At 44.6% G+C, this 15,474-nt stretch overlaps 1 protein-coding gene across 2 annotated transcripts in view; it reads left to right on the top strand.

Moving 5' to 3' along the window:
- The first annotated feature begins 908 nt into the window (after nucleotides 1-908).
- The window catches only part of ATP6AP2 (ATPase H+ transporting accessory protein 2), an 18,627-nt gene continuing 4,061 nt past the window's right edge, over nucleotides 909-15,474 (top strand). The window contains exons 1-8 of one of the 2 annotated variants that reach the window (XM_084843920.1): nucleotides 909-998; nucleotides 6,522-6,652; nucleotides 7,934-8,062; nucleotides 10,287-10,382; nucleotides 10,567-10,704; nucleotides 11,184-11,237; nucleotides 11,603-11,752; nucleotides 15,080-15,196. In XM_084843920.1, coding sequence (XP_084700046.1) covers nucleotides 944-998; nucleotides 6,522-6,652; nucleotides 7,934-8,062; nucleotides 10,287-10,382; nucleotides 10,567-10,704; nucleotides 11,184-11,237; nucleotides 11,603-11,752; nucleotides 15,080-15,196 — 870 coding nt within the window. In that variant the 5' untranslated portion in view covers nucleotides 909-943. Of the gene's footprint in view, nucleotides 999-3,796; nucleotides 4,485-6,521; nucleotides 6,653-7,933; nucleotides 8,063-10,286; nucleotides 10,383-10,566; nucleotides 10,705-11,183; nucleotides 11,238-11,602; nucleotides 11,753-15,079; nucleotides 15,197-15,474 lie in introns of those variants that run through there. The other variant, XM_084843922.1, reaches the window with a different exon arrangement.

Below are 15,474 nucleotides of genomic sequence, written 5' to 3'. Positions count from 1 at the left end.
TAGTTCAACACATCTGGAGAGCACCAGGCTGGGGACGCCTGCTTCGTTGTATCCAGAAGCAGACCTTTTTCTTGGCCCTTGCGGAACCTAAACCTTCTCTGCTGAAATCTCCAGGCCCCCGTTTCTGCCAAGATTTGAAATATTGTCCCTGGTTGAGACCCCCCCCCCCAGTGGTTCTATCGTTCCTCCCAGTGTGCGACATCATCGCCTTGAAACGCTCTGAAAACGGCCCGCTCCCGCTTCCCTCAGGCGTCAGCTTCTGGCCTGCCCTTTCCTAGCACACTGTTAGCTCTCTCTAATTGGATTAGGACTCCTCAGGGATCAATCAGACCTTTATTGGGCGACGGGCTTGTCAGTCTCATCAGAACCCTTCGCCTCGTTCAACGAGGCCTCCGCGAAAATGTCACGGGACGGGAAGGATCCCTCGCATTCTAACTGGTTAGTTTTCCCGTCAGTAAAGTGGGCTGGCCCCACCTTCTGTTACTGAGGGATTCCCCCTCCCACCCAAGGCAATTTGCGCATGCTCGTCGTTATCTCGAATGGAGCCCTTCGCGGACAGATTTTAAAAACGCACACAGTACTATCTCTGTAATTTCAAGGAAGAGACAAGAGATCCTCTAAGTCACGAATGGCTATTTCGGCTATCACTCAAGCCGAAGCCCCACCCAAAGCTCTATTGAGCCCCGTGACCCACTGAAGTCGAGTCGATAGGCGGGTTTTTGCTGGTATTGTTATTGGTCGTAGGGCCTTGCCATTCAGAAGGTGGCCCCGCCTTCCCCCCCCCCCGCTTGTTTCGCGATGTACGCTTCGTGAGTGGCCGATGGTGGCGTCAATTAGTGCAGGAGGCGGGGCAACCTTGGGCCGTGCGGCCGGCTGGTTTATACTTCCTCTTTTGCTAGTCTCCGGTCGTAGTTGCGGGGCGGCGGCGGAAGAAAGGGCGGTCATGGGGTTGCGGGGGACCGGGCTGGGTCTTTGGCTGGCGGCGGCGCTTGTGGCGGGTAAGCCTCTGGGTCTGCCCTGCTGAAATTGCCGGTCGACACGGGGAAAGGCTGGGGGCGGAGGGGTCGCCCCAGGCTCCGCGGTCCGCAGAGTCCGTCTCCAGCAGCCCTTGGACGCTGTGGGAGCGGGTGGAAGGGTCGGCCGCTGGGGTTAGATGCAGCCGAGTGGGTGGCGGCGGGTCAGCGCGGCAGAGCTAAGGGCGCCTGGGTGGGGCTAGTCGTGGCAGGGCAGCTCCCTGTCGGCCATGGGGCCCGGTACGAGGGAGAAGCAGGGCTGGGTCATGTTCGTGGAAGCTACGGGGAAGGGGGCGAGGGAGTGCGCGGCTTAAACGTGGGGGACCGCTAGCTCAGAGGAGCGGCAGGCCCTCCGCTTGGTGCCCTCCAGGTGTCTTGCACTACAACTCCCATCAGCCGCTGCCAACATGGCCAATGATCAGGCATAATGGGTTGTTGTTGTTGTTGTTGTTCAGTCGTTCAGTCGTGTCCGACTCTTCGTGACCCCATGGACCATAGCACGCCAGGCCTTCCTGTCCTGCGCTCTCTCCCGGAGCGTGCTCAAGTTCATATTCCTTGCATCGGTGATGCTATCTAGCCATCTCATCCTCTGCTGTCCCCTTCTCCTTTTGCCTTCAGTCTTTCCCAGCATCAGGGTCTTTTCCAGGGAGTTTTCTTTTCGCATTAGGTGGCCAAAATATTGGAGCTTCAGCTTCAGTATCTGTCCTTCCAATGAGCACTCAGGGTTGATTTCCTTTAGGATGGACTGATTTGACCTCCTTGCAGTCCAGGGGACTCGTAAGAGTCTTCTCCAGCACCACAGTTCGAAAGCATCAATTCTTCAGCGCTCAGCCTTCCTTATAGTCCAGCTCTCACAGCCATACATTACTACTGGGAAAACCATAGCTTTGATTAGACGGACCTTTGTCGGCAAGGTGATGTCTCTGCTTCTTACTATGCTGTCTAGGTTTGCCATAGCTTTCCTCCCAAGGAGCAAGCGTCTTTTAATTTCATGGCTACAGTCACCGTCTGCGGTGATCTTGGAGCCCAAGAAAGTAAAATCTGTCACTGCTTCCATTGCTGTGGTCCAAAATCTCTGGGCGGTACTAGGTTGAAGAATAACCTGGGTAAGGAAGATTACATTGATTACGAAGATTACAGCAGATTATACCTAGCGTTCTGGGGCGAAGAAGCAATAGCTGACCCCCATTTCTGAAAACAAAGAGGGGCTGCTGTAACCCACATCAGTGTAGGGCATTTCAGTACATGTATGTTGTCAGCTTTGATCTTAGCTAATCTGGGGAAATCCAGGTTCCTTGCCTTGTATGAGGTGGGTATTTTTGGCAACATCTTGTGACTTGATCTGCTTTATTAGTCTTGTTGGAACAAACCAAGAGTCTTTGGTCAGTTCATTCCTGTACTTTCGGCACCAGCCTGGCTGTGCCAAGTTCAGTCCAGTACTTCTAGCTGCTGTGTAAAAATGAGCAGACAAAATGGTTTCATTGTCACTTATGACCAGCCTCATATTGGCTATTGTCTGGAGGAAATAACACCTCCCATCCCTGTTAATGGCGAGATTAAAAAGCGTGTGAGAGAAGCCCTTCTAATTCATGGTCAGCTGATAGCTGCAAGCAATTGCTCTATAGACAAGAAAGCAGGTATTTTGAGCACTTGCTTCTTGAACTAAATTACCCCTAAGGATGTAATAGCAGGCAGTACCATTTACCTGTTTCATTCAGGAAATTGGCTGGATGCTTTTTCTCAAGTTTAGTGGCTGGAAATCTGACTATGCCCAAGTTTCTCCCTAAGCCATATTGAGTTAGTGAGTTTCTGTTAACTATTTGGGTTCAGTTATCTTGTTAAAGGGGTGTGTGTGAGTGTGAGATTTGAGTATCCTCTAGTGTATAAATATATGTGGACCTGTAAGTGAGTAGATATAGTATATTTCTGAATCTTAAAATTTTCTACTGTGTTCAGTATTGAACAATCATACTTTTCTTAAGAAAAATCAAGTGTTAAACACTTTCTAGATTGAATAGATACAACTCTGAAAGCAAGTAAAATTGCTGCCACCTACCCATCTGTAGGGTCAACTTCCTAGTTGCAGTCCATCTTAAATGTACTTAAGCCATGCTGACTTGAGTTAGCTGCAGTTATCTCATACTCCGATAGAGAACTAAAATGTCACAGCTAATAAACTTCTCAAACTTTTCATGTGGTTGATTGGTGTGTTATGGATTTGGCCTTTGCTGAGTGTTTCTAAATTATAGTTCCAGTATTTAGGAAGCCTTTGGCTGCCAGTTAATTATCTATAGCTGATTAATACACTTCAAACAAAGGGTATGCCAAAATTTGTTCTAAGCAGATTCAATTTTAGTTTTGTACTAACAAGAATTAATAAGGGAATTTTTTTCATTTTTTATTTTTACTACTTATAATATCACATCAAAATATAACCTGCATAAACTAAATTCTTGTTAAACAGAGCATTGCTAAAGATTCTTAGATCTTAATAGCTTAACAATAAATAGTATTTCCTAAACATTCCTTGTTCATAGGCTTCCAGTCCTAATAGCATAAGAAGAGAGATCTCATTTTAAGTACTAAGTTTCCAATTCAATTCCATGCAGGCTATTCAGCTGACAGGTACACAAGCCCGGTGAGATTCTAAGAAGAAGCTTCCAGAATCAACACATAACACCTTTTTGTGTAGAAATTACCAAATAGCTAATATTATTTACTGTCCCATAGATTAGTACTTACGGTCTTAATTATCTTATTACTAAACATTCCTAAATTAAAACATACAAAAAGGCTTACATATTTACCTTTCAGGCTAGATAACATCAGTTCTGAAACATACCTTTAAGAAGATTGCTTACTCAAAATTTGATACTTAAACCTAAGTCTATACATTTTTCTAGACATCTGTATATCAAGCTTTTTGATGTGTATACCTTACACAACATTGTTTACTCATTAACTAATAAACAAAAACTTGAAGTACATTGATCTAGAATGATATGGTCCCACACCTGTTCAGTATTCAAATACCCCTGTAGCCCAAGTGACAGAGCTTTAACCCAGCATTTTCTTTTTGTATACCATCCAGGTAAACTTGACAACTGTTTTTTATGGTAGCTACTTAAAATTCATTTTAATCCTGCATGTATTTTTACATGTCTTCTTCCCTTTAATACAATTTCTGCTTTTTATGTATTTACATTTTTAAAATTTTAATTATCATTAAACATTTGGCATTTGCATTTCATAATAAGACATCTGATATTGTTTTAAGAGAGGTTGGTTAGCAAGCAATTTCAATGAAGCAAAACCAGCTGTTTTCTAAAACTCAAGGACAGGTGATCCTCTTCCCTGCAAGTTTTATAATAGTTAAGGGAAGGGAATCTTCTTTAAGAGAAGTTTCTAGGATTTTTTTTTACAAAAACGTCTTGAACCGCTCCTTTGCCCTATATTCAAATGGCCTCACAGGTAGATAATATTTACAGATACTTTGCTGTTGATGTAAACTAGTATTATAAAATGGCACATGTTTACTGTCAATACCTACTGTGTTTTCATATAGCCTTGAGTGTGGTTATACCTGCTTCCAAGGTTAATGTGGTCAGAGTAACTGAAGAAAAATGCTGTAGCTGAGGAATGATACCTGCTAGAGGCTTTTATGTGGTGTTAGTCTTGTTGCCTGTTTCTTTTGGATCTACATTCTGCTTCCAGATCATGTAGGATAGGGAGGGGCCATAGCTCAGTGGTAGTTTTACATGCAGAAGGTCCCAGGTTTCATCCCCAGCATCTCCAGGTAGGGCACGGAACGACTCCTGCCTGAAACCCTGGAGAGTAAGTGCCAGTAAGTGTTGACAGTACTGGGATAGATGGACCAATAGTCTGATTCACTATAAGGCAGCTTCCTATGTTCCTGCAAAAAGCAACCAAATCCAACCTACCAAGAGTAGCAACCAGCCAGTTGCCAACATAGAGGCTAATGTGATATGAACATACATAAAAAGCTGTCTTACACTGGGTCCATCCAGCCTATTGTCTACTCTGATTGGCAGAGCCTATCCAGGGTAGGGGAGTACGAAACCCTGCTTACCTGGCTCCGCCGGGTTCCGCTGGGGGGGGGGGGGAGGCGCTCTGTCCCTCCCCCCGGAATCCTGGCCGGGAAGGGGAGGCGCTCTGCACCTCCCCCCGGAATCCTGGCCAGCCGGTTCCGCTCCGCGGCCAAGTCACGGAGCCACCAGCCGGCTCCGGCCACCCGCAGCCAGACATCCGGCCGCTGGGCAGCCCTGCAGGGACGCAAATGGCAGCTGTCGTAGCCGCCGTCATTTGCGTCCCTGTGGAGGCCGTGATAGGCTACGTAAGTATTTATCACGGCCTCCACAGGGACGCAAATGGCTATGTAAGTATTTATCACGGCTGAAGAGGAGCAAGCGAATGGCGGCCACAGGACGGCCGCCATTTGCACAGCAGCATGGGCGGGAGCAGGTAAGTGCGGTGGGGGCGGCAGGCACTTCGTCCCGCGTGCCTTTTGTGGGGTGGGGGGTGGGGGCTTCGTTCTCCGACGGGTTTCAGGGGGCCGAATGCACTGGCATTCGGCCTCACCGAGATCCGTCGTGGAATTCTCTGGCATCCCTAATCCAGGGTCTTTCCCAGCCCTGAGATCCTTCTCACTGGAGATGCGAAGAATTAAACCTGAGACCTCCTTCTGCATTCAGAGGTGAGCTGTGGCACCTGTAGCGACTGTACTTGCCAGCAGGGCACTGTAATGGATTGGGACTGAGGTGCTGGCCCTTTACCCCTTTCAAAGTGGCTCCCCCCCCCCCCAAGTAACTACTACTAAAGGTCCTAGGATGGAAAGGTGGGACAGCCTTTCCTATGACAACCTCTTAAGTATGTGCAAGAGTTGCATTCAGTATTTGTGTATCAATGTTTTCTTTCAACCCCAAAATTCTTTATATAATTTTCCTTACCTGCTTAAAAAAAACGCAGGGAGGCAGGAGTTCTGGTTATTATTGGGCACATTCACATATTTGTACTCCATTTGGGCTGTATTTTACTGTCTTGGTGCTGATTTTGGGAGAGTTCTATAACTTTGTAGAGAAATTACTAAATAAAATTCAGGATATGTTTACTGTAAGCAAAGGCCTGATCTACACATGCGTCAGAATGGCATGGTAGAATGGACTGCACCACTTCAGAGTTTAGGTGGGGGGTTGTGCATGTTAGTGCTCCCTTCTGCACATCTCAGACAAACATCCTGCATATATGAAATAAACTCAACAGGCAAAGTTCTGGGACTACAGCATTTTCATGTGGATGTGCTTGTTTTCTGTTTGCAGAGGGTTTTTTTTAACGTGAGGTATTTAAAGATGTTTTTTGCCACCAGTAGTCTGAAGTGACATGGCCCGTTCTACCACCTCATTCTGTTGCATGTGTGCTCAGCCAAAGGCTCTCCCAAGGAGTCAGAATATTGCTTAAAGAAGTGATTTTACCAATGTCTTCCTATTTCAGGTATTTCTGCTAATGAATTCAGCGTATTAAGATCTCCTGAATCTGTTGTTTTCCGTGAAGGAAGTTGGCCAATACCTGGGGAACGAATTCCAGATGTGGCAGCATTATCCATGGGTTTCTCTGTTGAGGAAGTATGTGACTCAGTATGTCTTTTCAGTTACAGCATTGGTTACATTTTTGAAAATCACTGTAGGCCTCGCCTATTATTATTATTATTATTAATATTTCTATACTGCTCAATAGCCAAAGTTCTCTGGGTGGTTTACAAAGATTAAAAACATTAAAAATACAGTATACAGAGATTAAAAACCATTGACATAAAAAACACATGAACAGACAATATACACAAAAGAAACATATATCTAAAACAACTTCAAACAAACAATCTCAAAAACAAACAACCGCAACTCTAAGACATTCCAGGATCAATTAAAACTTATCATATGCTGCCAAATGCCTAGGAGAATAGAAAGGTCTTAAGCTGGTGCTGAAAAGATAACCATGTTGATGCCAGGTGGGTCTCGTCAGGCAGATCATTCCATAATTTGAGGGCCACCACCGAGAAGGCCCTCTCGCTTGTCGCCGTCTTCCAAGCTTCCCTTGATGTAGGCAGCCAGAGGAGGGCCTTAGATGTTGAGCGTAGTGTATGGATAGGTTCATGTTGGGAGAGGCGCTCCATCAGGTATTGTGGTCCCAAGCCACGTAAGGCTTTATAGGTTAAAACCAGCACCTTGAATCAGGCTCGGAAACATGCAGGCAGCCAGTGCAAGTAGGCCAGAGTCGGTCTTACATGTTCGGACTTTCTGGTCCCCGTTATCAATCCGGCTGCTGCATTTTGCACAAGCTGCAGCTTCTGAACCATCTTCCAAGAGTGCATTGCAGTAAACTAACTTGGAGATTACCAGAGCATAGACAACTGAAGCCAGGTTATCCTTGTCCAGATAGGGGCATAACTGGGCCACCAACCGAAGTTAGTAGAAGGCACTTGGTGCCACTGAGGCCACCTGAGCCTCAAGTGACAAAGGTGGCTCCAGAAAAAAACCCAGGCTACCAACCTGCTCCTTCATGGGGAGTGCAACCCCTACACAATCACCTATGTTTCTCAGCACTTGGTTTTGGGAATTTTGAACAAGGATTACCTAATTTTCTTCTGGCTTGCATTATATTATGCAATATACATTATGGTGTTTTACTAAAATCATGACATGTCAATAGGACATTTGAAGATGAATAGCAACACATGCACTAAGTGATATGAACTCTTCATACCTTAATGACCAGCATGTTCTCTATACCCCTTCGCAGATTAGAAATACTGTTTCATGTGAACCTAGCTTTCACTGTTTTTGTTTTTTTTTTTACTTGTGTTAAAAAGCTACAACTTTTCTCAAAAAACATCTGAATTGTTACAGGATCTCTCTTGGCCTGGACTTGCAGTAGGTGACCCTTTCCGGCGTCCTCGAGCTACAGTTCTAGTCACAGTGACAGGAATAGACAAGCTAACGCTGCCTAAGAGTGGTATATCTTACCCAGTTGAGAATGTAAGTACTACCATGCTATAGATTCCAGTGCCTATTCTGGTCGTCAAAACCTCTATATAGGAAAAGGGGAGTTGTACAAATTCTATTTCTTCACTGCTTCAGCTGTCAGTCGGCACACAGATATGAAGTGCAGTCTTTGATAGACAAATAAAAGACACTGATCTCTGTCCTTTGCAGTGTTTATGTATCAGTGTGCTGATTCCCTCTACCAACCTCTGTGTGAAAGTGGGGTGTGAGGTTTCTGTCTTAATAGTAGAGATGTGAAGGTTTGGGGAAAATGGCGGGGCGGGGGGAACCTGTGAGAAAAACAAAACCCGGGGGGGGGGGAATCAGGGAAAATGTAAAAAAAAAAAAAAAGTCCCCCCCCCCCGTTTTTTCTGGCCTTTTTTCCAGGCCTTGACATCTGTGCTTAGTAGTTGTTCTTGCTTTGGATTAATTCAAACTACTTGGGGTTGGTAACTTTGCCTTCTGTTTCTTATCACAGCTACAAGAGCTTCAGAAGGGACTTTACTAGATCCTGATTGTTATATGGTATCTTCTGCTTGCTCTGTCTTTTGCTTGTGAGGGGGATTTCCATAGGCTCAATAGATCCTTGTACTGCTCTGCCCCTGCGTGCTGACATGGGCACCTGTGTACAGAACACAAAGGGCCTTTGGTGAATGGGGGTGTGTACCTTCCATTCCCCATCCAGCTCCCCCTGCCTTGATACAAATTAATTGGCCCTAGAGCTAGTGGGGAGGGTCGGATGGCCGTAAGGGAAATGTACTTAGGTTTCCTTTGTATCGTAATGACCTACTGCAGTTCCTGCACACGAACACAAGGGTAGTGGAGAAGCTGGTTTGTCCCCAGTGTATTTATTAAAAACCTCTACATGGTACACATGCAGAATCGGATAAAAAGAAAAATGGAGGAGTGTAAAATTAAAGCCCCACACTAAAACACTATACAGTACATCAAGGAAAATAAGCTGGACATGATTCATACACTTGGCATGTATAAGCAAAAGTACAGTATCCCACTATCAGTTTTTATCTGCATAGCATGGAATAATGTGAGCTTTATTTAAAACTTCAATATAGGTATCCAGCTTGGGCTATCTTTGGATTAAAGTATAGAGTGACGTGGTATTTCAGCAGCTCTGCCAACAAGATACACATCTGAGTAGAAAGTAAAGCTTCATGAAAACACAGCCTTGTGTAATTAGGACATGATTAAGAGTTGTATGACTGTATGTCCCAGCCGTGGGCTGCTAAGGTTTGGAGGTGCTGAGATAGTGATAAGCCAGATCCAGGTTTGCTTACAAGGAGACTTTGAGTGCACAGGCATACCCAGTGGTTGGATCAGACAGCTTCTCTGAACCCAGGGCCATGGGGTAAGATGGGTTTTAGGCGTACATGTTAGCAGTGAGGCAGCATGATAGAAGCCATTGTTAATTAGCGTTCATCTGCAACTTTCCCAGCATAGACTAACAGTGCTTGGTGAGGAGGAAAGCAATCAAAACTTTCCCAGCATAGACATCTGTAGCTTAGCCCAAGCAGAGCTCCACTTCCCAGGTGCATCCTAGGCCCTGATAAGATACCAGAGCTTGTTAGCATGGAATGTGCTGAGGTGGTGATATCAACCTTTGACTCATCTTACCAGCCAAGAGGCCCACTAGCAAGAGAATTGCACTAAAAAAAGCATTATGGGTCTCTAGGCCCCTCTCAAACTACTGGTGACTTGGTTACAGGCCTGGGGCCGTTACAATGACATGTGGCAACTTTTTAAATTGAATATTGATACACCGTAATCTTGATGACCCCATCAGACAATGCTATGCTAAGAATGTGTAATTCCTCAGTGTTGGATGTTCTTGAAATTTGCCTCGGTTAGCTGCCTCAAGATTCCGGGATCCTGTACAACTGCCCATGTTGGAAAGATAGGCTTGGATGGTCATAATGAAGACCTAAGTAGCTTGTGTACCCTGATTACTGCACTGGGGAATTTTGGCTTTATACATCTTAATACAGCTGCTATTTTATAGTGGTTTTAGAATTACATGTTTCTATAATTTGGAGGGAATGGTATTTGCATGAAGTAAAAATGCCACATAGGCAGCTATTTTTCTAGAGGTTTCCGTGTGAATGACTTTGGGGATAATGCATAAGCAATAATAAGTTATTATCTTCTAATTTTCCTTAAACCTCCGCTGGAGTTGTTGACTAATATTTTCATATTGACCTAGGCGGTTCCTTTCAGCCTGGATGGTGTTGCAAATGCAATTCATACCTTGTTTTCAGAAGAAACCCCTGTAGTCGTACAGCTGGCTCCTAGTGAAGAGGTAAATACCTATTCCTTTCCAGAAGCATGGGAAATTAGTTACACCCTGTGCCTGCTTCCAAGCAGAGATTTGTGTAAAACTTTCCACACTGGAAAACATTGCTTGTTCAATGAACGTGTTTTTTTTTTCAAAGCAATTAAGTATTGATTCACTCTCATAATGCATATGGTGGTGCTTCTTTCAGAGAGTATATATGGTGGGAAAAGCAAACTCCGTATTTGAAGATCTTTCTGTCACGCTGCGTCAGCTTCGGAATAGACTGTTCCAAGATAATTCCATTCTTGCTTCCCTTCCCCTCAACTCGCTAAGTAGAAACAATGAGGTAAGACGAGGCAAAACATTACATATAAGTTGTTAAAATTCCCTCTTCCATTCTTTATTACCCCCACTTTTTGAATGAAGGAACATGTTTTAGTTTTGGGTCTGCATATTGTCTCAAGTATTTGCTTAATACAACATGGTGTGCATACACTTATGCGCTCGCGCTCTCTCTCTCTCTCTCTCTCTCTCTCAAATACTAGCTGCTTACTCATTAATTGCATACAGTAGAAAGCACTGATGCATAGTTCTTGTCTATGTTCAGATCTCTGTGCTGGTCACTGATTCCAAGTTGTGATCTGACCATGGATGAAATTAATTTGTACACTTAGTGATTAATCAGTAAACAGAAGTGTGTGTGAGCCACACATCTGCCATCCATGCTAATAATGTGTCCTCTGAACTGGCTTTGAGACTCTTCAGCATAGATGAAACACTTATTCAGTTTCTGGTCAGAAATACTGAAGACTATTCTTTCTTTAGGTTGATCTGCTCTTCCTGTCAGAATTACAAGTTTTGCATGATATCACAAGCTTGGTAAGCAAAGACTCTGTAAACAAACATTTAATTCTACTATGGGGTTGGCAGCTGATGGTCCATTGGCAGAACCTGGGCAAAGGAAAACTATTTGACCCCAGGCATGGTGGCAGCAGCCCCCATGTAATTTTCTGGTCATGTAACTCAGCTGCCTTGACGCCAGCTGGCTGAGGAAGCTGTATACTGGAAAGAAGAAACAACTGCTGGGTAAGCAGTGCTTCCCAGTAAATGACAGTGGGAGCAGGACAGATCTCAAGCAGTGTTCTCTAAAATAGTGGTAGGAAAACCTACTTTTTAAAATGGCATATACCTGCTTTTCACTTTGTTATTTTTTTATTTTACTTTTTTCCCTGTCACCTCCAAAGCTATCCAGGCACAAACATCTGGCCAAGGATCATTCACCAGACCTGTATTCTCTAGAGCTTTCTGGGTTGGAAGAAATTGGCAAACGGTATGGGGAAGATTCTCAGCAGTTCAAGGATGCCTCTCAAATTCTTGCAGACTCCCTACAAAAGGTAACATGACTGGAGATCCTGCTGAAAAATAATGTAATGCCAAACATGCTAGTTTAAATCAAAAGAATGCTTCCTTTTATCTTCAAACTGGTGCAACGCTTCTCTTGAGTAACAGATTATGCAGTGCATCCCTGCTGACACTTATCTGGCTTTTATTCCAATGAAAATTTCTTTGGAGGGCTGGACTTCAGAATGACAGGTGATGGCCAATAATCCTGGTCAGTCTTAATTATGCATTTGTAAGTAACTAGCAGGTCAGGACACTTAGAGGGGAAACAACATTTGATGAAAAATTGTGGTAGATTGTGATTTGGGAGGAACCTGTTTTGACATTTACTCAAGTCAGATATTCCTTGCAAATTAGCAAATGTAGGCATCAGACCCCAGCATCACCCAGTCATTGCTAGTATCTTCCCTTCCTCTTGTGAATAATCAGCTACAACATAGTTTCATAGAAATTTGTGCCATATCCCAAGATCCCATACCAGAAACCTGGCAACAACGAATACTGAAACTGAGATTGAGTTGTGTCATTCAAATGTACTATAAAGATCTAGGTGATCTTTGAAATTACTGATTTTAAAAATGGGGCTAGGGCTGCAGTCCAGAGAGGTGTCTTTTCGACAGACTGTGTGGCATTTCATTTTTGTTTCCTACCAGATGCTCATTCTGCCTCACTGGAAAGTGCTGCTGAAACATTGTTCCAAAACCAAATTTTCAAGGAATGCCACCAGCCTCTCTGTGCACATGTACAGGTTACCAATCCAGTCTTATCATAGAATCATAGAATAGCAGGGTTGGAAGGGGCCTACCAGGCCATCGAGTCCAACCCCCTGCTCAATGCAGGAATCCAAGTCAGAGCATCCCTCACAGATGAGATGGCTGTCCAGCCTCGTCTTGAACACCTCCAGTGTGGGAGAGCCCACCACCTCCCTAGGTAATTGGTTCCACTGTCGTATTGCTCTGACAGTCAGGAAGTTTTTTCTGATGTTCAGCCGGAATCTGGCTTCCTGTAACTTGAGCCCATTATTCCGTGTCCGGCACTCTGGGATGATCAAGAAGAGATCCTGGCCTTCTTCTCTGTGACAACCTTTCAAGTACTTGAAGAGGGCTATCATATCTCCCCTCAGTCTTCTCTTCTCAAGGCTAAACATGCCCAGTTCTTTCAGTCTCTCTTCACAGGGCTTTGTTTCCAGTCCCCTGATCATCTTTGTTGCCCTCCTCTGAACCCTCTCCAGTATGTCTGCATCCTTCTTAAAGTGTGGTGCCCAGAGCTGGACACAGTACTCCAGATGAGGCCTAACCAGTGCTGAGTAGAGGGGAACTAGTGCTTCCTGGGATTTGGAAGCTATGCTTCTATTAATGCAGCCCAAAATAGCATTTGCCTTTTTTGCAGCCACATCACATTGTTGCCTCATATTCAGCTTGTGATCGACAACAATTCCAAGATCCTTCTCGCTTGTAGCGTTGTTGAGCCATGTAACTGTGGCTCAACCCCATCTTTACCCCATCTTTACCCCATCTTGTAACTGTGCATTTGGTTTCTTTTTCCTAGGTGCAGAACTTGGCATTTATCCCTATTAAATGTCATTCTGTTGTTTTCTGCCCAGTGCTCCAGTCTATCCAGATCACTTTGAATTTTGTTTCTGTCTTCCAGGGTATTGGCTATCCCGCCCAATTTTGTGTCATCTGCAAATTTGATCAGCATCTTCTGGATGCTGGATTATGACTTCAGCAGTATTCTTTAATGCATTTTTATCCCGCCTTTCAGCCAAAAAAGCTACGAGGGCGGCTTACGAAGATAAATAACAAGACAGTCCTTGCCCACAGGCTTAGGATGTAAAATACATGACATAAAAGGAAAAGGGTTTGGAAGGGAAGAGGAAAAAGAAAATTCAAGCTCTAGATTCTTAGTTGCAAAGTTCAGCAAGTCATGGAGCTGGACCTAAACACATTGGAAGGACTGCTGCTTTCCCTTCCTCCAGGGAAAGAGGAGGGTGTTCGCCTCATGCTACCTCACTACAGCTACACAAAGTTACACATTGACAGGATTCCCTGATCGCTACTTTGAAACTGCACAACTTGGGGAATAGGAAAAGAACTGCTTACTTTTCCATGAAGAAGAGAGTTTCACAATAATCCACTACAGCATTTGGAGGCTCCCCATGAAGGCACACCACCTGTGCAGTTTCGCCCCATTCCAGTAAACTGTCTGGGAGTTATAGCGCCCACCCCCTTTTTCCTTCTCTGGTCACTTTTTTATGAAGTAGCAAAATGGCTATGGGGGAATGCACAATTGCATTTTTGCACAATTTTGCCTTAGCCCTAATGCGCTATAGCGAACAGAAGTGGTTCTGCCACCAAGGTCTTGGAGGCGGTGAATATGCAACTCCACTGTATCGGTAAAGCATGCTATAGCACTTTAGCAATTCTGACACCATAAAGGCTTCTTATTAGCAACGGGGGGCGGGGGGGTTGCACAATTTAACTTTAGAGTGATAACATAGCGACTCTACCAGCAGTGTCTGGGATGGGGGGTGAAATGTGCAACTCCATGTTGTTATTGTTGATTTTGGACAATAACAAGGTCTATGCCAGCAATGGCTATAGGGGTAAATGTGCACTTGAGGGTTTTGTCCCAATCCTGCAAACCCCCAAGGGTTTATTTGTGCCACCCCCCTTTTGTTGCACACGGGATTTTCCACCTTCTGGGGTAATAGTGCACAGTTTTGATGGTGCATCAGATGCCTCCCAAGTAGGAGAGGCTGTGTGTGAAATTTGGTCCCAGTCAAGCAAACCTCCAAGGTTTTATAGCCACCACCCCCTTTTTGGTGCACAGTGGATTTCTTTTCCTTTGTGAGTAATCGTGCAGGGTTTTGATGGTGTGTCTGGTGTCTCCTGACTAGGGGAGGCTGTGTATGAAGTTTGGCCCCGATCCTGCAAACTTCCAGTGCTTTAGAGCCATCACGGCCTTGTCAGGGTGATGCTGGAAACGCTGAATTAAGCCCCTGTACTTAACCCCACACCTTTCCCCTGTTAAAACAGGTGGTTGCGATGTTGTCAATGGGTGAAACAGCCCCACTGCTTGGGCAGGAGAACTTCAGTGAGACAGGGGGCGGGGGGATGACTCCAATTACGCACAGTAACTTGATAAGTTACAGTAGCTTATTAGCCTGGTTGTGGAGCAGGGAATCGTGGTTTATGTAAAAAATAAGCTACTGTGAGTGGCTTATTAAACCACTATGGCTTAAAGTGACGTCCAAACGCTGCCAATCTGTGCACCAAACTCTGCTGGTAAACTTCTGTCTGAGCTTAAACTGTTTTCAGTTTGCAGATGAGATGTACAACCTCTACGGTGGAAATGCAGTGGTAGAGGTCGTGACCGTGAAGACATTTGACACTCCCTTTGTGAGGAAGTCACGATCCATCCTAGAGGCCTCACAGGTTGTAGTTCACAGTAGACTATCAAGGAAACCTAATGTCTCGATCCTAAATAATTTGGGAATCTCATTAATTTTGGTGGAGTGTCTAAGCAAGTAATTTAGAAGGCAGCCTATCAATGATAATCTGTCTACACTATGCCTCATTGTTTATTCTCTCACCTCTCCAATAGTCATGCCAAAGACAGTTGAGTGTGGTTACTTCATTCTTAAACTAATATGAAACAAGAGTGAGCAGCTTATTCAGAGCTAAGGGCTTCATTGGAAATGCCATGAACTAAA

The sequence above is a fragment of the Heloderma suspectum genome, chromosome 3 (genome assembly GCF_057233095.1).
Source record: "Heloderma suspectum isolate Gila_16-S chromosome 3, 16-S_ref, whole genome shotgun sequence".
NCBI classification, from domain to species: Eukaryota; Metazoa; Chordata; class Lepidosauria; order Squamata; family Helodermatidae; genus Heloderma; species Heloderma suspectum.
Note: the sequence above shows the minus strand (reverse complement) of the source record. Positions and strands in the feature narration are given on the sequence as shown.